The sequence below is a fragment of the Formica exsecta genome, unplaced genomic scaffold (genome assembly GCF_003651465.1).
Source record: "Formica exsecta isolate Colony F162 unplaced genomic scaffold, ASM365146v1 scaffold1136, whole genome shotgun sequence".
Classification (NCBI taxonomy): domain Eukaryota; kingdom Metazoa; phylum Arthropoda; class Insecta; order Hymenoptera; family Formicidae; genus Formica; species Formica exsecta.
The window spans coordinates 23,579-44,678 of record NW_021848476.1 but is presented as its reverse complement, the minus strand read 5'-3'; the positions used below and the strand labels follow the sequence as shown (position 1 = coordinate 44,678).

The 21,100-nt window shown below is 36.6% G+C and overlaps 2 protein-coding genes and 1 long non-coding RNA gene across 10 annotated transcripts in view; 1 reads left to right on the top strand and 2 right to left on the bottom strand.

Moving 5' to 3' along the window:
• Positions 1-80: 80 nt before the first annotated feature.
• On the bottom strand, positions 81-3,799 carry LOC115237049 (CTD nuclear envelope phosphatase 1 homolog). Of its 6 annotated transcripts, none has more exons than XM_029809834.1 (5): positions 3,181-3,799; positions 2,200-2,266; positions 1,907-2,108; positions 1,529-1,746; positions 81-1,201 (listed from the first exon to the last, which is right to left on the bottom strand). In XM_029809834.1, the coding sequence occupies exons 1-5, from the start codon at positions 3,268-3,270 to the stop codon at positions 1,056-1,058; spliced, it is 723 nt and encodes a 240-aa protein (XP_029665694.1). In that variant the 5' UTR covers positions 3,271-3,799; the 3' UTR covers positions 81-1,055. The 6 variants fall into 6 exon arrangements, with proteins under 6 accessions (XP_029665694.1, XP_029665685.1, XP_029665722.1 ...); XM_029809825.1 differs by having other exon boundaries at positions 3,172-3,798; XM_029809862.1 differs by having other exon boundaries at positions 1,907-2,118; positions 3,181-3,317.
• Positions 3,800-3,812: 13 nt separating this feature from the next.
• LOC115237066 lies at positions 3,813-6,582 on the top strand. Its single transcript, XR_003884295.1, has 2 exons — positions 3,813-3,944; positions 5,780-6,582. It is a non-coding gene; the product is annotated as an uncharacterized LOC115237066 (long non-coding RNA).
• A 4-nt stretch (positions 6,583-6,586) lies between these two features.
• LOC115237034 (cytohesin-1) overlaps positions 6,587-21,100 on the bottom strand; it is a 15,094-nt gene continuing 580 nt past the window's right edge. The window contains exons 1-7 of one of the 3 annotated variants that reach the window (XM_029809813.1): positions 20,821-20,941; positions 19,997-20,070; positions 8,263-8,868; positions 8,041-8,152; positions 7,443-7,670; positions 7,234-7,303; positions 6,587-7,119 (exon numbers count right to left, since the gene is read on the bottom strand). In XM_029809813.1, the coding sequence (XP_029665673.1) occupies positions 7,032-7,119; positions 7,234-7,303; positions 7,443-7,670; positions 8,041-8,152; positions 8,263-8,832 (1,068 nt within the window). In that variant the 5' untranslated portion in view covers positions 8,833-8,868; positions 19,997-20,070; positions 20,821-20,941 and the 3' untranslated portion in view covers positions 6,587-7,031. Of the gene's footprint in view, positions 7,120-7,233; positions 7,304-7,442; positions 7,671-8,040; positions 8,153-8,262; positions 8,869-15,349; positions 16,131-19,996; positions 20,071-20,820; positions 20,942-21,100 lie in introns of those variants that run through there. The other 2 variants (XM_029809809.1, XM_029809803.1) reach the window with 2 other exon arrangements.

Sequence of the window (21,100 nt, the reverse complement as noted above, 5' to 3'; positions counted from 1 at the left end):
ATCTTATAAAATATGTTTTCTTATACAAATTATTGAGTATTTATACTAAAATGTTAGCAAGAGAAAATTGTATAGAATGATTTGCCTTAGCAATTTTATCATTTTATTGTTACAGTTATTAAGTCAGCTTTACAGCACTTAATAATGATAGTCGATGAAAAGGCTAAAAAAACGCTATATATGTATATTTTTACAGTCAAATTTCATTAGAAGTTTTAAAAAGCTTTTTCGCTTATAGAACAATAGTTGCAACCGCGTCATATAAAAAAAAGAGCAAAAGTATTGGTGAATCGTGAATGTCATAAACTCCCCTTGTTAGAGCGCTTACTAACACAATCAATGTAATCAACATTATAGATCATTATAGTAATATTTCATTTCACGGAAGTTTTGATGAGAACAGGTGTGATTCTCTCTTTTTCCTGGTTTTATATTAATACTTCTTATTATAGATAACCAGGACAGCTGCCTCACTGATACAGTGAGCTACAGCAGAATCCTTTGACTTAGTGTACAATTCTCTCTCTATACATCCTAGGTGAAAAATATACAATAACAAAAGTACTGCATTTCGATATTCCTTTCTTCTTCCTCCTTCCGTAATGTGTGCCACCAGAATACATATATAAATAAAAACTTTAAGTAATCCTTACCTAAAACGAAAAATCCTGCTGGCAAGCAGTTCTATCTTATTTTCGTATCTTTCGGTCTTTGGCAAAGATTTACATAACAGAGAAAGTAAAAAAAGATTCATTTCACGATTTTGCACACATGGGGACTGTACAACATAAAGAATTATCCTAGGATGTTTTGTGCCGACATAATTATTGGCTGCATACATGACCTCCCTTCGATATTTACTCGCCGCTGTTTGTCGAGTATAGAAAAAACAAGGATTGAAGAAGGAGGTCTCTCATTGTTTCTCATTATACGGGCAGCGATCTAATATGTTGCTATTATCAATAACAATAATAATCCTAAACTAGACACACTAACTGAAACTGTTAACAGCTTCATTTCTAGAATATCTAGTGTATCGCTTAATCTCAACTATGCTACCAAGTATGATGTAAATGTAAATTCCTTGAAAGAACGGATCGTACATCCTGCGTGAAACGAAGAGAGTCCAAGAACGGACGTAAGCTTAATAAAGCTGTATCTCCCGCATCGCTGAACCATGATTTTATAGGTATCGCATTATCTATGACATAAAGAAAGAGAAATAATACATAAGAAAGACATTCAAAGTCCAGAAATATAATTATCTCTTATGCGCATTGCTTTCCTATAAACCGAGATTGATCACAGCAATTAAATAAAAGTTTGTTTCTCAATTACACATGATTATTTTTTGATCTTTATAAAAAGCGCATATCACATTTTTCAATATAAAGAATGTAAAGTTCTATGCTCAATTTGGAGAATGAACAAAAAGAATATGCTAAATATTTCTGACTCTTCTTACAATTTTCTTTGATACATTATGTTCATCGACGCAGAAGAAATGATTATAATTATATATACTTACGAGGATAAGCTCTGTAAGCTCCTGGGCTGTTATCAAGAATAAAGACTGAAGAGAGATCTGAGCAGATTGCAGACAGATCTTTGGTATAGGAACCCATTTCAGGTGTACAATGTTGCCTATAATATCTGCGCCTCAAGATACCTCTGTTGTTATCTAGTTTATCTGCGACTGCTGCCCCATAAATTTCCATGGATGCAGTGAAGACTACAAGCTCGTACCTATAAACATAATATTGATATAGAAACAATAAGAGAGAATAATTGATGTAATCTTATCTGATAACATATAAGAAGTACAAAGTTTAAGTGCGTGAGATTTCAAGATTGATTTCAATAGAATATTTAATTTGGTCTTCCTTTTTTATACAATAATACTTACCACTGACTAACAATGTCCAAGAAGAAATCTACGTGCGGTCTTTTATGAACAAAAAATCTAACAGGATGTCTGTCTATTGTAACCTTAAGAACAAAATCAGGAGGGGTACCGGGCCTGACAGTCGGCCTTGCCACTCCGTCGTGATGAGAATGAATTAACGTTTCGTCTAAATCCAATACTAATACTTTTCTCTTAACTATACCTGAAACATTCTCGTATTACACACACAAATATTAAGAATATTGATTGTAATGTAACAAATATAAACATTCGCACATTATTGTGATACCTACTAAGTCTGTGCCTAGATAAAGGTGAAAGTGGGAAGATTTCATATTTGACTGGTTGCATCTGCGAGATCTAAAACAAAGCAATAGACACGCAATTTATTTACCGTAGATTTGTAATATGTAAAAAATATAAATATAGTAGTTACGCAAATGCCAGTAGCCATAAATTGCTTTTCTACACAAGAAGAAATTTAAAAAATATTGATCGTTGTTACAAAATAACAAGATACTTTTATATTTTTGTAATTCAGAGAGAACAATGATTTAATAAATATATTATACACAGTAGCCTGATATGCACTTATAGATGCATGTGACTAGAGGAAAAAACCAAAAGCGATTAAATGTATTATTTACATCGCATTATAATTGAAACGTAGATTACATAGATAAGAAATGGCAACGTATTAACTAACTTTCTACTCTACACTTTTAACTTACATTTTGAAAGCAAGCATAAGTGATACGAAACGATAAATATGGCCAAAATATCAATCGGTGAAACATATAGAGTGCATTATATTAAACAATTTTGTTATAATAAAAAAATGTGTCCCAAAAAGGGGAAGAATAAAACTCTGAATCTTATAAATACAAAAGTATTTTTGCTATCTATAGCCTATAATAAAGACGAAATCACGAAGAAATTGGGAAACACATGGTAAGATTTTTAATTTTTAGCTTCATAAAATAAATTTTTTACGAAAAAAGCTTAGCTACGTATGCTAGAAACGGGTCGCTATCGTACTTTACCTATATGACAATGAGTATACAGTTATCACCCGAGCGTGTTACGTTACACGTTACATCAACAACAAACGTAAAGTATCTACATACACAATATCGCGACAAACAAAAGAGAAGCGAGTGAAGGAAGCCGTCGTCCGTCGTAAAAGGGCGGCAATTCGTTAATTCGTAATATGCCATGCCTCGCAGTTCCCTGGCTCCGGAAGAAGGCGCGAAGCACCTACTTACGGCTCTAACCTGCTTCTTGAGTAGAAAGCAGATGCAGGTCCACACACGGGAGGCCATTAAGAGGAAAGCTCTCATTCCCATCTGCAATTGCTTCAGCATCTCTACTGGTCTTCCCACCGGGCCGAAGTCCGGCAACACTTTATCTCTCCAGTCTCTCTCCGGGTCTCCGCGCGCTCCGAGTTCCGAGTGTGTCTTCCTTTTTTCCTTCCCCCCACCCCCCCTCGCAAACGCGTCTCGCCACTCTCACCCCGTGAGTGATCGCAGATCGCGAACGCGCGGCGTACCCAGGAAGAACCGACGACGATGACGACGACGACGACGACGACGACGACGACGACGACAACGACGACGACCCGTCAAGGAGCCGCGCGCGAGAGAAGAGAGGGCTTCCTCCAACGTTTCTGCTCGCTTATCGTAAACAAAACGTAAAGCAGCACCCCCGCGATTCAAGGCGGAAGCCGACGAGGGCGGCCTGTCTACGTACATACACGGTATCGGCGCACGACGGGTCGCGCTTCGCAACGTATCTTTACCGTCGTTCTTTCATGTTTTTCCGACCAAACTAGACTTACGAGTCTTCTTACGCGTTACGCGCATCACGCAGCGGCCGCCATCTTCCGCGCATCGACCCAATTTTTCCGCACTATTCTCGCTCTCGCATCTTGCATCTCGCATAGCATCGCTACCCGCTGCCCGCTGCTTATCGCTTTTTCGAACCTCGATACCATCGATGGAGCTTTCTCGCGAGAGCATTCGAAACCGCACTTTCAATTGTAAGCGGTAATTATTTCAATATATATATATATATATATATATATATAATTGTGACGCTTTTTCTACCTACAATTATAACGGAGGAAAAAATAAAAATCTATGCTTCAATAAAGTATTTTTCATAAAGTAACACATACATATTGCAAATTGATTAAACGTTTTTATGAAGATGGATTTTGCTAAAATGAGAGATGCAAGATTATTCATAAAATTCAAGTTCAATCATCTCCGATATTCTCGTTCGAGTTTTCAAAAAGTTAGGATAATCGTAAGTAATCGTATTTTACGCAACATATCGATTACTCAAACTAGAATAGAGTTCAATTTTGAGAAATTTGAATGTATTAATTTATAAAGATCTTTGTTTGCAATGATGCGCGAGCACTGTATTTGTTACATACGCACAATGCGAAATATTTGCTAGAAATAGATTTATTAATTACATTTTTAAATTAATACATTTGCTTGCTAAATACAATATACGATCAATTATGTATATTTAATGATAATTATCAAATAATAAACAACAAAATGTACAACGTTGCACTAATAAAGTACAATTCTTTATACAATTCCTTAAACTCGATCAATTATTTTGCTAATACATAGTCGATGTTTCCTTACATATATTTTACTTTTATTTTGTACTTTACAAAAAAATATATACATATAGGAAAATTACAAATTGTGAATTATGAGAGGAGAAATGAATCACGTATATATCATTCCATATAGATACACTTATAACTTATGGAGATTTGTGTATATGTATATATATATATCTATGTACAATATTTATGTATACATCATGGATTTATCATATGATCATAATATATTTCATTATGATTTTAATTACGTACATCAGTTTTCAGAAACTGATTGTGACTTTCATGAAATACCACATTTAATGATAAATCTATGATATATATGTATTAACGTTGATAATAAAAGATGAAATAGTTGGCCGAACTATCTCCGGAAGTTACATAAAAGATCTATGTATTAGCACAAATAATTAATCAACTTTGATTTTTAGAAATTAGACGGTACAAAATATATTACAATAACAGCTTAACAAACACTGCGCAAAAAGACATTATTTGTAAATAGGAGGAAGGCGAAGATCCTGCATTTTTCCACTTTTATCCTTGATTATATTACACATGCTGGTTCTTTGATAACATAATGTTATTGTCCTTATGGCTCTCTAGAAGCAGAATGGCTATGAAAGAAATATCTCGAAAAATATGCTGGCAGGCATGAGTGCGTCTTGCTGTGAAATATTAATTGAAAACTTTTTTTACGCAACAAAAGATGAATGTCTAAGTAATTAATAATAATTCGTGATTTTAAAATATTTTCGATACTATCATAAAACATTTTTTCGTCGTAACTTAATTATTAATTAGAGATTGCTGTATTACGATAAACAAAGTTTACGTCTCTTCAACAATAGTATACGACATTAAAAAAATTACGCATTATATACTATTATGTGTTTTATGGATATCTTTCAACGTTTCGTTATCTAATGTATATAATAATAAGGCGTTTTCGATGTCTAACTTTTCTTGCGATACAGCAACAAAAAGTGTTTTTTGAGTCTTTCATATATGTATGACGGATCAGCTATTACGACTAGCTCAAAGATCTCAAAGGCACCTGCTTCTCTGCTGCTAAATTTTTTTTAGCTGTACATGCAACAGCATACATAAAAAGCTAATAACAAATTTGTAAAGAAATTATAAATTCTATAATCATATTAATATAACCATATTTTATATGAAATTATATGTATGTATATATAAATTTGCTATACTTTTTTTTTTTTCAGATAAAAAATGGTGGAGTTGCAGGTTTCCCATCAGATCTTACCAAGATATTATTTAAACTTATTACGTGTATTAATCACTACACTCTCTCTCTGGATTGTGTACGTATGTGTAAAAGTACGCGCGTTATGCGTATATATGCATATCGCACGATATACGTATGCCCTCTCAAATTATAAACGAATGTTATAGCACTTATAGTTGACTAATCATGCTATTTGTAAACTGTACAAGCATGAATAGCCCAAGACAATCTTATTTCACGCACAGAATATATTCTCTAGTTTTATGTTTTGTACATATTTGCTCAAATAAATATACATGAATGCGAGCTTTCTCTCGAGTCCTCGACTTTATAACTTTTTAAAATATAATTGGAAATCACGAATCTCATATTACGTCTTATTTACACGATACAGGACAATATTACTTGCACCTTGTACACAACAAAATATCTCAAACATTACCTTCAACTTTCTAAAATCAGCTAGAGCTTCAATGACATCTTAGAGCTGCCGGAAAATAAGAAATGTTCCGTTCTGCCTAGCATAACTTGCGTTCACATAATATATTGTTAGATGCAGAACATTATCATTAAGAACATTAAAAAGTGTCTATTTTATGCAATTATTATTTTTGACATAATTTCTTTAGCAAAGTATGAAATGTTAAATAAACCCCAATAACTTTTTGCCTGCATATATTATATATTAATTTGGCTGCCAATTGATTGCCGATACAGTTATCGTTTACTGTAAAGAGTTTGATTTCCAACCATGCAAAGCAATACCTCTATTTCCTTTTAAATATATATATATATAAAAGCAGTCTATATTTAAATTGATGGCTAAGCCTCTATAGTGCAAAATTCTTTTCGTAACGATATAATGCTGATCGAGCATCGTGTTGTAACGGCGCGTTATGATACATTACCGTCATCGATGTAATTTTCATCTAATTGCCTATTTTGCACTCAAGGGACATCGCGCCGATTCTATATTCCGTGCTCAGTCTACGAATGATGCCATATTAATGTCATATTCTATGTATGCAGTCGCAGCAATATTTCGTGTCATGTCACCGTGCCTAGTTTCCACCGACATGTTTTATAACGCTTTCGGCGTGCTTTCACAATGAATTTTCGCCATTGTGTATGATTGGGTTGTATTCTACGATACCATACATATCAAACGTAACGTTTGATCGAAATAAACAGTCTTCTAATACGCCGAGAAACCCGGCTTGTGGCAGCGTTTAACTCTTTGAATGTACATTGGTTTTCTGTGCCTTTTTCTTTCGCGCCGCCAACATGTCGTAGAACGGATTGTGCGATATACTTTGCCTGGAAATGAACAATGTGATTTATTCGAAACACATTTTGATCACAATTTTACTGTATTTTATTGTAAAAGAGCACAATAGAGTATAAACATATAAAGAATCGCGATTCTCTTACCGCACACATTTGATCCATTCATCCTTTTCTTCGTCGGTAGCTGCGGACATTCTGTATACAGTATGTTTTCCTACAAATAGTAGAGATAATAAATACTTTAGCATTTAGTTGAAATATATTTTTCTGCACTAAAACTTTCCTTCTTCTCTTCGTGTATAATATTAATTCTCTTTTTGTTAATATAGGGATTAAACTTTGAAGAATCATACCTTCGACAACCTTTCCCTCACTGTCAGTCTTGCACGCCTTTATGAACTCGGAACCAGCGGCATACAATTCGAAACAGTGCGGTTTGTGTCGGTCCTGAATCTCTCGGACCTGAATATTTTCTAATGGAATAATGCCACGTGGTTCCTTATCCGTTGTATATTCGAAATAGTATAAACAGTTGTCGTTCAATATAAACCATCGCCTCTTCCAACTCTTGTACCGTCCGCCTGTAACAAAATGAGTAATATATAAAATTAAGAACCCATGATTTACGCAGATATATTATTTACCTGCTGTCTCCGTCAAGGCAGCAGAAGGACAAAGTGATACAATATAAGAATAAGCGTTCTCTCAATAATAAATGTGATAAAAATCGAGAAAAATACGAGATATAATTCTGAACTAATGACACATGAACAAAATACTGTGAGTCTTTGTTGGCTCGCAAGAATGTGAAAATGAATGTATGTTTCTTTTTTAAATCGTATTACGTGAAGAAAGAAATCGAGAATCTTTCTCTCTCTCTCTCTCTCTCTCTCTCGTGTGGGATGCAGTAATTTTATAAAAATCATATACGCGAATATAAGCAGGCGTTACCTTGCTTCCACAGCCAACCCTCTTTATCAGGATTGAAGAAAGTGTGCATCAAGTCATTGCCATCGTCCTCTGGTATTTTGAAAGGCTCGGTTTTTATACTCTCATATAGACTCTATAAATAGATACGAATATTTGACTGAGCAAATGTTCGCTACGAAAATTTTTGTGATTAAAAGACAAAAAAATATATCTTAAAAAAATCTCCTACAAGTAGCCACCTACCACAAGCAGCTCTCGCGGTAGATCTCCTCCGTTATTAATCCCTCGGTTCATCGAAATAAACTGCTCCACGCTGGGCTTATCTTTAACGCTCGGATTATGTAACGAAGTATTCAACATAATGATGGCGAAGCTCAACACGTAGCAGGTGTCTGTATTGGTGAAGATATTCGGGTTGAGCTGGCAGTACCTTTGAGCGAAACACTCCATCATGCGATCGATCTTCTGCGCTTCGCCGGGCAATCGAAACGACCAGAGGAACTGACGTAGGGCCTGCACCAATATAAGATCGGTGAAATCGTGTAACTCGACGAAGGCTCGCAGCACCCGTTCGTTGAAGTCGTGCCGTTCACCAAGATAGTCGCCGATTGCAGTTTTGTTGAGACCCTCGCCCTTGTAAAGAAACTGAGCTACGTCTTCCGGCGTCGGCGCCAACAGGTTGTGCTCTATCAGGTACTCGATGCCCTTCTTGGGATCCATATTGAATTTCTTGCGACCGATCGACGTCTGCTTGGCCTTGTTGGACGGTTTCGTCTCGTCGGCCGTAAGTCCGCCGCCCTCCATCGCCTCCATCTCTGCGACAACCTCTCCCAATTCATCTTTCAGTTGCTGAAAACAGATTGTTCAGAACAAATTATAAAAATGATTTAAACCAAAGCTCTCTTGTATTCTCTCAAACATAGATATAATATTAATAGTATCGGACATTTCTTCATGTTTATATAAATGATACAAAACGTTCACCATACCAAAAGTTTACAAGTTATTAATGGAGAATATTAATGAGAAACGTAATGATTCGGAACGACGAACGATGCGATTCTCGTAGACCGTGTATGTAGACGGTACAACAGCGGCTTCCTGTTTCACTCGAATACCGGTCGACACCGTCCGCCTATTTCCCACCATGCGTTTCAGTTCAACGTACATTCCGCGAATACCACAGTAAGCAGGATCGTATCTCTTTCGGTTTCGAATAGACGTGGGTAGACGCGCTAAAAGGATCACACACGTGCCGTCACATAACGTTATTAGATCGGTATCCGTTAATAATGATTACGTCGCGAATCGCCAATCTCACGTCGACGATCTCATCTTCGTCATACCACGTATCGCAGTTTATCTTTCCATATTTGCCAATATTTCCAATATTTTTACTTCCGAGGAGACTTTCCCGACGCAGAAAGTTTATCGTTGTGATACATGTCGTACCGCAAAAAAAAAAATCGATGAATGCATGCAAATAACAACGCGATGCGCCCATTCGCAGCATTACTACTATCGCTACTAATAGCGTGACCTAGAAACTGACACTTAGCGAAACATTTATCATCGGCAATTTACTGCAGGAGTCTACTATCACTTAACCAGAAAGTCTGTACACAAATCTTGTAAAGAAAGAGATTTTAAAGAAACTAAGAGGGGAAATTTGTGTCGAGCTGCGTCTTTCTGTATGAAAAAAAAGTTTCAGAAAAGAGGAAGGGCCGACACACACGCATACACATACAACACACCGGAAACGGTCGTACGTTGTTAACCGATGAGACTTGTTAATGGGATGCCGCGATAACAACAAGGATAATAACTTGGCCGCTGGTCGGCCCTGAGTATTGTCTGTTAGGTAGTAGCATTTCTTTTATACTTATCGGCGTACATCCGGTCTCACGACAGGAAGAAGGCCGTGTTCGACGGCGCGAAAAAAAAAGCCGGTATGCCCTGTGAACCTGACAAATTATAACTCGCACTGAATGCTGGGAAAAAAACTTTCTTTCGCTTCCGCGTCTACGTCATTCGCAAAAATTCCCTCGTAATCCAGCCGCTTGTGAAATTTCATCTCGTTTATATAAGAGATATATTTAATACAGATATATTTATATTCAGATGATATTGAATCTACCCGATGAAATAAGTATACATACGACCGCGAGGTACGCTTAGCATTGCTAATTAACGCTTTGTCATCATTGAATCGAGATACGAGCGGCGAGGAATCGTGCGAGAGTTCCTGCTCAAGGTTTTCAAATGAATTATCGACAAGGAGAAAATGAAGACTCGTTGAAAATCACAATGCGTTTGCAAGATTTTTATTAATTTATATATATATATATATATATATATATATAAATTAATAAAAATCTTGCAAACGCATTGTGATTTTCAACGAGTCTTCATTTTCTCCTTGTCGATAATTCATTTGAAAACCTTGAGCAGGAACTCTCGCACGATTCCTCGCCGCTCGTATCTCGATTCAATGATGACAAAGCGTTAATTAGCAATGCTAAGCGTACCTCGCGGTCGTATGTATACTTATTTCATATATATATTTTTTTTTTTTTTAATCGTTTAATCCATTACATCACAATATATATATATAATTTTTGCAGAGTAAAATGCGCCAGTGATCTCGCTTGTCAAGATACCTATCAGGGACAGACAGGTTTCGTTAAATGGCTCGTGCAAATTTCTCTCATTTCGTCGAAAAAAAAGTGCGTATTCGCCTTTGAATCGACGCACGTTGTACGTTTCCCTTTTACCGTTCGACCCGCACGGAATGATTGCCTTATTCCGTTCTATTTCTGTCGTTCGCGTAACGCGTCCTGTACAATCGATCGAAAGTTCAACACTCAACTAGCTAGCTTCCTTCCTGCGAAACGAGAAGCGAAGCGAAGGGCATCCGCATTCATATACGAAGAAGTTGAAGATTACTTCGCGCGACAACTACTAGTACTATGCTCGTTACTTGAAATATCTCGCGTGTGCAGAGTATCTCCTTTATATCCCCAAAAGTATTTTCCATCTCGAACATATTCGAGTCTCTCTCGAATATCTCTCGCGTGATTGCAACGTGACAATTACGACAAAATTATACATTTGGCGTACATACTTTTATTTTTCACGGTGTCTACTTAAATCTTGTAAAAAAATTCAAAGCCACAGCCGCGCTGTCGCCAACAAAGTCGCGCGTAATTAAGTGTAACGCGCAAAACTTATGGAGCACCATCACAATCTTCGCTTGTGAATGGTATCCACCATTCATAGTATCTCTTTCATCTCAATGCGGCGTAAACGGTCTTGGTTAAACCAAGAGCGAAAGTTGCTGTTCGATTAGATGCTACATACTTTATCCAGCTGATACCGAGACAAGTAAGAGACCAGCATATGTGCTGGTTTTGCAACTAGTCCGCGTCATAAAAGTCGTACACGAACAAACTGCATGCCTGTGCGGTGATTTAGCGCTTCATTAGGCTGTGCGTTGTCACGAAAGCTAATTATGTTTTACGGTACGCATTGTGCATAATATCGTTATCATATATTCTCGCTCTTTGTCACCAACTAATAGAGACTCGAATTACAATTCGCTTTATCGCGAATACATCAAGGTGTCTACTGAAATCTTGTAAAAAAATTCCCTTATATCCCACGTTTTTTTTTTTTTATTCTAAGCAAAGAGAATTTTTTAGAGATTTGTTTTAATGCAAATTTCTGAAAACAAGTTTTTTTATCGTGGGCGTTTTTTAATGTTTTTCATTCATACGAAGGAAAAAAAAAGAGCTACTTAAGTTTCAAATACTAGATTTGAAAATTTACTGGAAAAAACTTTATAGCTTTTGTAACATTTTTCACTTGTATAATATTTTTATTTTTTTTTTATTACTAGAAATTACAATAAATTATCGGAGAGAATCGTTTTTTAAAAAAATTTTCCGACTTGTAACAAAATTCCATGAGAATTACCTGACTTTTCCATGTACAAAAAAAATGGTTCTTGAGAATGCCAGATTCTCCATGTTTTTCCAATGAATAGACACCTTGATACATAGATATATTTAGATTGTTTTCGAACCAACCGAAATAATCGATCGTCTAGAAATATAAACAGCATATTATTATAAATATGCGAGATTGAGTTATGTGATAATCGTTAATAAAATAAAGTATCGTGCTGAAAATTTTGTCAGAATTTAAGACTGATATTACATTCATGTGGAACAGGCCATTCACGTATTAATTTCGACGAATGCTACGATGTATACGATGATTTTGTAGTGCCGACTATGCAAAGATAATATAACCGTGTCATGGACGTTGTACGAAATACGAATATATCCTGGGGTTTTAAATATCTTATAAGCATCTATATACTTTCTCTCTTTACCCATAATAAACACACATACATACACAGATTATACTTTACATATACTTGAAAAATATACGAAACCCGATAAAATAATGCAATATTTTGTGAAACTATATGATCAAAGACCGCACAATAATCCGTTTTAATTTCAACTGCTAGTTTAAACAAAAACACAATGTTCGTTTTTCTATTTTTAAGTAACTGTGAGGCTAATAGATAAAATCAATCGTAAAAGGACGAAATATAAAATGAAAGAATTTTTCACGCGTTTCATCTAACAAGATCGCGATCACGTGACTGGGAATTGTAATTGGAGAGCGGCCAAGCGCGCCAAATTCTACGCGGTTTCTCCAAGCCGAAGAGAACCGTGCGCTTGGCCGTTATCCAGGAGTTACGAATCCGCGGAAGAAACGCGAGCGCGTACAAGTGCGTCGATGAAAGTTTTTCCGTTACTCAAGTGTAACGAACAATGACTCGAACTTGTAGGATTTCGCGGTCTCCTATGTAACGCAAAAGTCCTCTCTATTTCCTACTATTGTAAAAGAATCTAAAACACACAAGGAGACGTTTAGGCCATTGGAAAGAAACGCGAGAGAGGACGCGTTTAGCTTCGACCGATTAGCTTTCATAGGATTACTCAAATCTTGTAAAAAAATTCCCTAATCTTCCAAGTGTTTTTGCTCAAAATTTGAAGTAAAGAGAATATTTTGAAGATTTTTATCAAATAGAATATTTACTGCATATTGAATAAACAAATATATAGATATATATTTATAATATATTTTAAACACATAATTCACAATTTGTCAGCGTATTGTCGATTGCTCGCAATATAACGACAAATTTGTCAAAGAGAGAAATTATTTTTTAATTTTTCGAGTGCCAATAAAATTGCATGAGAAATGCCTGAAAATTCGAGGTTTTTCATGTTTTCCCAGGGAGTAGACACCCTGTTTGAACGCGCAAACGATAATGATATCACGACGCGACGCAGCTGAATGAATCAATAGGAAGTAAGCGGGCACGCAAATTGTCGATTAGTCATTAGATCAACAATGCACATTGATTCTCGCCGACCGCGCTCGCGTTAATGTTCGTATATTAGGTGTGCAAATAGCGAGTATCCGGTTACTTAGGCGTCGCGTCGCATCGCATCAGGAACGGCTTCTCGTTAATTCGCTGTCTAGTCGAACGAGTTATACGAGATAAACTCTATCTCTCTCTCTCTCTCTCTCTCTTTCTCTGTACATATGCTTACACGTCGTGTGCGATCGTATCGTATGATTGGACGAACCAACGATTGAATGTCGCCAACACAAAGAGCATTTACTTTACACTCTTGTTTTATTTGCGATTTGCATAACCCACTTTGGTTGATTACATCGCCGTAACTTTTTTCCCTCGTAATAGTACGCTCTCGGGGATATATGGGTCGAATGGCCGGCCGGTCACAAACTCGCCTCGTTCATCTTGCGAGAATTATATTTATCTCCCTTAGCATGTAAATGGATACAACCCCGGGTGAAAGACATGTCAAAGTAAGCTATTTAAATCTATCGTTACGCGTATATATACGCGCGCGTTAACACAACCATCGCGATCCATTCGCGCTCATCGTGTCGTTGTATTCGTGTCACCGAATTCGAACGAGTCGATCCGTCTATCACTGACCCGACTAATCTCTTTTATCGGTAGTAAATGGCGCGAATGTAGGTAAAAAAAGATGAGAGAGAAGAGGGGGGTCACGGAACATTAGATTCGATCCATTACTTTTTATATAATTAATAAATGAATTAATTGCCAGAGCAAAATTATTCGCGTTACACTCTCGAGATAAATCACGCTATCGTCAAGAGGCACTTTGCTATTTCCATGTCGCGTATACACCCGAGAGTCGTATATATTTTATTCTATAAACAAAATCTCTCGTATTAAAATATAAGTGTATATATATATAGAAATACACACATGAAAAGATTAAAATTTTATAATGTGCGTAATAATTTTTTCTTCCTTTTGTTCCGTCTTCTTTTTTTCTCCCATTATCTAGGCTAGGAGAAAAAGGTAAATTCAAATGTATATGTATATAATATTAATTATATGTGATGTGTATATATATATATATATATATATATATATATATCGATAGCGGGCGCATCGAAAATGTGGACGTCCTGGTTCCAGCTATAAATAAGTCTCCCCGACTCGGTCTACAATCTTCAATTCGTGACGTCACGCGACACGCGGAGTAATACTACTTTATTATCTTTGTGAGGAATCATTAATGACAGACATTCGATCGCAGTTGCAGTCGCTGTCACCGATAAAAATTGAATCACCAAACGGTTTTGATTCTAGCTTCTCGTTATAGAGCATGCGCGCGCGATTACATGCACGTGTATGTAATCTCATACATTCACGCGGGCAGAAACGATCAACATCTATTTTGCATTTGATTCTTGACCCTGAAACGAGTCACGAAGACGGATGTCGCAGCCCGAGTTAAAGCATCGCGCTGTGATTTTATTCCGCGAGCAAACTCTTGAATATAAATGAAATTTTAACTTGTGTAATATCTTTTAAAGCAACATTCTTACGTAGACTAATCTACTAAACGATTAACTTTGTAACGATGACGTCATTCTCGTTTGTAAAATCACAGATTCTTACATTACTAAGAATTTTACGACTCTTTGAGTAAACTTCTTCTTCACCGTACGCTTCTTAAATATCTATCACTTTACATAGGTTTCGACGAGGCAACGCTGCGAACTAAACCTATCTAGAAATAAATCGGGCGAATTGGCACGAGTTAGCCTTGGAGGATGGTGGCGGTGTGCGTACCTTTGTACATGTCGCTATACAATTTGCGATCCGCGGTAACGCGTCGCAATTCCGCGATTAATCGACGAATTTAAAATAATTCATCTTATACGTCGTGGGGTGACTAACCGTGGTGGACAAGACGCTGAGATCCCAGGCGCTCTTAGCCTGCTTCTGATTCAAGCTCTTCTTGTTTCTCTTGCCGGGTCTCCGCAAACTGGAGAACCATCCGGCAGCGATAGCGACCGCACTCGCGTCTCGGCGTCCACCGTCCACTGTTGGACGGACACCATCTGGTGTGGTACCGGTGCCGCGCATCTCGTCGAGAGCGTCCACCGATCTGCCGGTGAAGATCATCTTCCCGGCGCACCGCGCACTCTTTGATCGGTCGGATCTTCGCGAGCTCCCGAAAAGCTCCCTCACTTTGCGTGTCCAGTCTTCCTAGACGGTAAACGACACGCACTTTGCACAATTCTGCATCGTTCACCGTCTTGGTCACGATCGAAACGTAACATGGCTCGCGTTATACATATACGACCCCAACAAGAATAGACGAGGTACAAGGGTCACCGAGCACGCGGTCGGAAGTGCAACGACCGACCTGCGCGGCGACAATGACGACGACGACGACGACGACTCTTTTAAAAGCACGCTTTATATAATTATATACCCGCGACCGTGCGCGCTTCTTTCCCGGTTTTCGTGTATACTCGTGGGAAAGTGAAATTCCTCGTACCGCGTACCATTAAAATGAATAATCGCGTCACGTGAAAGGCAACAAGTGCGTAATGCGTTTCACAGGGAAGATAAAGGCGACACGTTTCGAGCGCGATAAACCACAACCGACCGAACGAAACCGACTGGCAAGCGAGCCGGCAAGCACGTCCGCCGCCGTCACGCGACTCCCCGCAACTGCGGCTGTTACCCGTTGTAGTTGATAGTTACGGCGCGGCGCGCGGCGGTTGCCGCACACTGGCGCCTCGCTGCGGCTGCCGTTTGTACTCGCGCGCAAATATTTGCAATCATTGTGAAACGCACGTTTCCAAGAAACATCCGCTGTATATATATATATATATATATATATATATATATATATATATATATATATATATATATATATATATATATATATATACGTATAAATACTATATCGCGTAGAGTTATGCGAAAAATCTCTCATAAAACTCGCGCGCATACTAACGATATTTCACGTCGAGTTTTGACGATGATGACTCAGAATCTGATGCTATCTTGCTTCGCAGACAATATATTCTGGAGAGAGACTTTTGTAAAATTTCCGCCTGGACCAGTTTTTCGCCCAGAAAGATAAAAAAATTTCAGGGAGACGAGATTATTTTAAACGGTCCGAAAGATGGTCAAAGGTCGTACACAAAACAAAAAAAAAACGGAGCATACATTATCTATAACAGATATAACGAACCGTGGTCTTCGACTTTTTCCGAGCAACGACATCCAATATGATTCGGAATTCGACGATGCACTTGCTACACATGTTACAAGGTCGGCTGCAAGAAGATAGCCCTGCTACACACGCCTATTTCGCATGCATACGCATGTTAATCGCGCGATCGTGATCAAGTAAGAGCGTAATCTCGCATTGAAAATGCGTAATTGATAATCCATTTGTGCTACATGTCTTTCAATATCGTTTATTTTCTACAATTAAATGTGGTCGATCCAATAGATTGTTCTTAATGTCTATTCCATTTCATCGAGTCTCAAGGCTTTTAACGAATTCATCGATTACTTATTAATTGACTAAGCGGATGACGAAAACGTGAATCATATTTCCACGAGCTGCTAATTATTACAATGAAAATTATTCAAATAAAAGCTTTTACGCCCTAATTATATCGATGATCCTTTTTTAAAAATGACCGAGAATTCTTTTTTAGCCGCGTACGTAAATAACACAAAAATCTAAACGTAGGGTGGTATTTTTATATTGATTAATTAGATTACGCGATTATTGCGCTTACACAATTTAATAAAGTATATAATGCATCAAATCGCGACGATTATTCGATCAACGCGTATAAAGAGTGGAACGAATAATGTTGGCTCATTGATATTATTATGAAATAGATGTGTCAGTTAATAGTCAACTGCATTTATTTTTCCTGGAAACTATTTATGCCACGTATAATTTATACGTATATGCGTCACACCAATTGTTCTTTATTATAACCAACAATTTTTGTAAATGCTTTCAAGAAATACAAGATTTATGTTTTTGTCAAAATATTTATTTGCACGCATGCGATTAATTCAATTTCTATATATCAAACGTGAAAGTATATATGTATGTGTGTCTACATAATGTATAAGTATATAGAAATTTCTGAAACGAGATTTCCCGAGGCAATTATATATTATATGTTATATATTATACTATTAATTATTATACGTTATAATAAATTATTATTAACTTCCTTGTAGAATTTGTCGAAAGATCAAACTCTTGGCGAATATATATTATAATACTCGTGCGATCGATCAAGCTGGAGAAAAAAAGGAGGCAACGTTCAAGATCCACTGACATATTTCTCACATCGCTAATTTGCATTAATTCCCAACCTTTTATGCACCATACTTTGTAGCAGCTTTCCCTTAACGTAAATTCAACCGAAAAAAACATGACTAACTAAAAAAAAAACAAGATTCTAAGAGATCTTATAGAGCGTATATCTCCAATTAATTAATCCGTTAGAATCAACGACAATAAATTAATTGTACGTGTTGTTTGTTTGCAAAAAGTAATTGTCAGCATTATTGACACAAGTAACGATCTAATCTGAACTAACGCGTCAACTTTTCAATGATAAGAAATGTCATTCATACAAGAAACTATTAATTGTGCGTCACCTGTTGACGGCGTCTGCTTCGAATACCAAGACAATTCGACCAACACAACCAGTGTACCCCGGATCTGTTCCGACTGCCTCGAAATGTGTAAGAGTTTCGTATCATTGAAGCGTTAACAATTACTAGAGCAACAACGACGAAACTAAGATTCTTTTCACGTCCCTATATTTATCTCTGCGCATTTATCTGTCGCAAATTATAGGATATTATATCGGTCGCGATAAACTGTACACAGATGCCTTCGACGCTCGTGTGTGTGACTTGCGATTCTGTTTATATATCCCGAATTTCACAACTAGAAGAAATAACGAGCGCGTAAATTCGAACGGAGCAATGTCGAAGATACGGAAACCCGGAAACCAGATTTTCGCGCAGAATCGTAGCGACATGGTTTTATAATATTTTTCTTTTTTGAAATCTACGAATGCTCGTGATATCTCCAACCACGCGTAACATTTCGTTGAATAGATATCAGCTTACAAACAGATGAGTAAGCAAGACTATCATTGTCATTGCGGAAACGGTTTTATCGTAAGAACATCCTGGAAGTTTTCTGGCTATATACACATATACATATATACAATACTATGTACACAGATGAGCGCTCTTATGGAACCACACATACGCCGTTATATTTACTGCATTAATCGCTGCATTATGATACGCAACGCGAGAAATAGAAATAATTTTTTTCATAGCTTCATAAAATAATTTCCATGATAAAAACAAAGAAAAACGTTCATTTGCTAAAATTAATCGAAAATTATAACGGAATAAAATAATTTTTCTCTCTTTTTCAATACACGATATTTCAGTAAAATAGTCTAACAAACAATTTAATTATTTCTTTGCATTGTTAAGCAATTTGTACATAAATTCGAAAGACTCGTAATAAATAACTCGTAAGAAAAAAAAAAAAAAAAACAGATCTCAAATATTCGAATATATGAATATTATTTTATTATCATTCTTTTCACATGTAGGACATGTTTGTTTGTTTATTTGTTTGTTTGATTTATCAAAAAAACCTGTCGAAATTATAAAAAAAGGAGAGTTGATGATATCAGCGAGAAAATATGAAATTTTTAAATAGCATTATCGCGAGTATAGATCTACCCGGGACACAATACACTGGTAAAACAGGCTCATTTTGTGCCGCTGCATCTACGAATGATAAACGCGAGCGATAGACGCGATATTTCACATACCGCATTCTATTAATTATATATGTATTATTTTTTTACGGGTATATAAATTTTTGAGGAATGATATTCACACCATTCACGGAGAAGATATAATATTTCGTAAAAATTCGGCGCCCGAAACTCGTTTTTTATCATATTTACAATTGCTATCGGGTATATTATCTTTAAAAAAAAAAAAAAAAAAAAAGTAGAAAAGGACGCTAAGTGCATGCGCCCGTTAAATTGTACAAAGAAATATTATACTATTTCATCGTTTCCTCGCAATGCACTTGGCATCCTATTTTCCCTTTTTTCGAGAAGGTAAGTTTTTAATATCGTACATTTTTAAGCATATATTAATTAAATAGCGAAATGTCATTATATTATATCCTCTTGAAAGACTTAACAAATACTTATGTCGCTTTAACTGGCTGATTAATGATATTGATCGTGCAAAAGTGATCAAGTATTAAATATTTAATCAATATAGAAAATTTATCTCAGAAATTTAACATACTTTGAACGATTATGTAGTTTTTAATAACAATCGGAGAAATATTCAGAGATATTAACATTCAAAGTTGCACTCTAATAGTTTTCCATTTTTTAGATCTTAGATAGAAGCTACGTTACTTTCTCTCTCTCTCTCTCTCTCTCTCTGGTGTTCTTATAAAATAAAATTGTAGCCGAAATAGAGCATACTCACTTGTATCTCGAGCAGCAACTCTGTTTTCTTCCGTCTGATATCTATCAGGATCTTTTGTTGTTCGGGAGTCAATTCTGCAATTACAAAATAATCACCAAATTAGAGATGTATCCATTTTAATAAAAATACATACGCATTTCTCTCCCGATTCAATTTTCTAAATTTCTACGTTCTCGAATAATTGTTAAAGAAACGGACGATTACACATCGGGATGTCCCCGTTGCGAGACCTCGTTGGGAGTCCTCGTTAGTAGCAATTTACCGAAAGATCTAAAAATAGGGCTTTCAAATTAAGGCTGCATATAGGCCATAGAAACGACCGTTGTAGTTTGTAGCAACTCATCGTATCGCGATGCATAGGTAAACTTGAACCAATCAGACTTAATTCTTATTAAATTAGAGACGCCAATTTTAATGTGAAAGTTATCACTTTCAGATCTTGATATCGTATAGTTTCCTTTCGCGTGAGATTATACTTTATATTGATCTTTTTTTTTTCAAATCAATGTTGCCTTGAATAATAAGTTGGATTATGTTAACAAGCTCACGAATATAACAAAGCGGAACGATGGAATAATTAAAACTCGAGACGCGCGCGACTCACTGTAACGGTTTCCGATTTTCGTGTTAAGGTTACGCTCCATCAATCCCTGATTAGATGTCGAGACAAGAAGGAAGCTCCGAATTTATCTAGACAAATAAATCCGCTTCATTCGAATACGCGACTCTGCGATTATCTTAGATATTTTACTACGTGCTACTAACTTCAATCTCCCCATTAACCTTAAATCTCGGATGCAAGAATAGTTTGCGAAATAACATACACTTGATGAAACGTTGCTCCGAAGAGTGAGACGACTAAACTTTACAATGTATGCCTTTTTCGGAATAAAAAAAAAATCTATAGAAAACTTCTAATCTCTTTCTCTCCCAGGAATATACACTTGTATAATCTCGACGTTACTAATACGCGATCTTACGGAATCGATATTATATAGGAGAGAGGAATAGAGTCGCGCCTCTCCGACATCCAACGGCGTCGACATCGATTTTCGTTGCGTCGAAAGATTTTCGAGCGAGGGCGAAGCGAGAGGAAGCGTCGTG

What these genes read in the sequence shown, in the direction of transcription:
- LOC115237049 (XM_029809825.1), bottom strand. Translation starts at nt 3,270, where the DNA reads ATGCTGAAGCAATTGCAGATGGGAATGAGAGCTTTCCTCTTAATGGCC. An exon ending in TTTATCTAGGCACAGACTTA is followed by an intron (nt 2,109 to 2,199) that starts GTAGGTATCACA and finishes AGAATGTTTCAG; the next exon opens with GTATAGTTAAGAGAAAAGTA. An exon ending in TTGGACATTGTTAGTCAGTG is followed by an intron (nt 1,747 to 1,906) that starts GTAAGTATTATT and finishes TTATGTTTATAG; the next exon opens with GTACGAGCTTGTAGTCTTCA.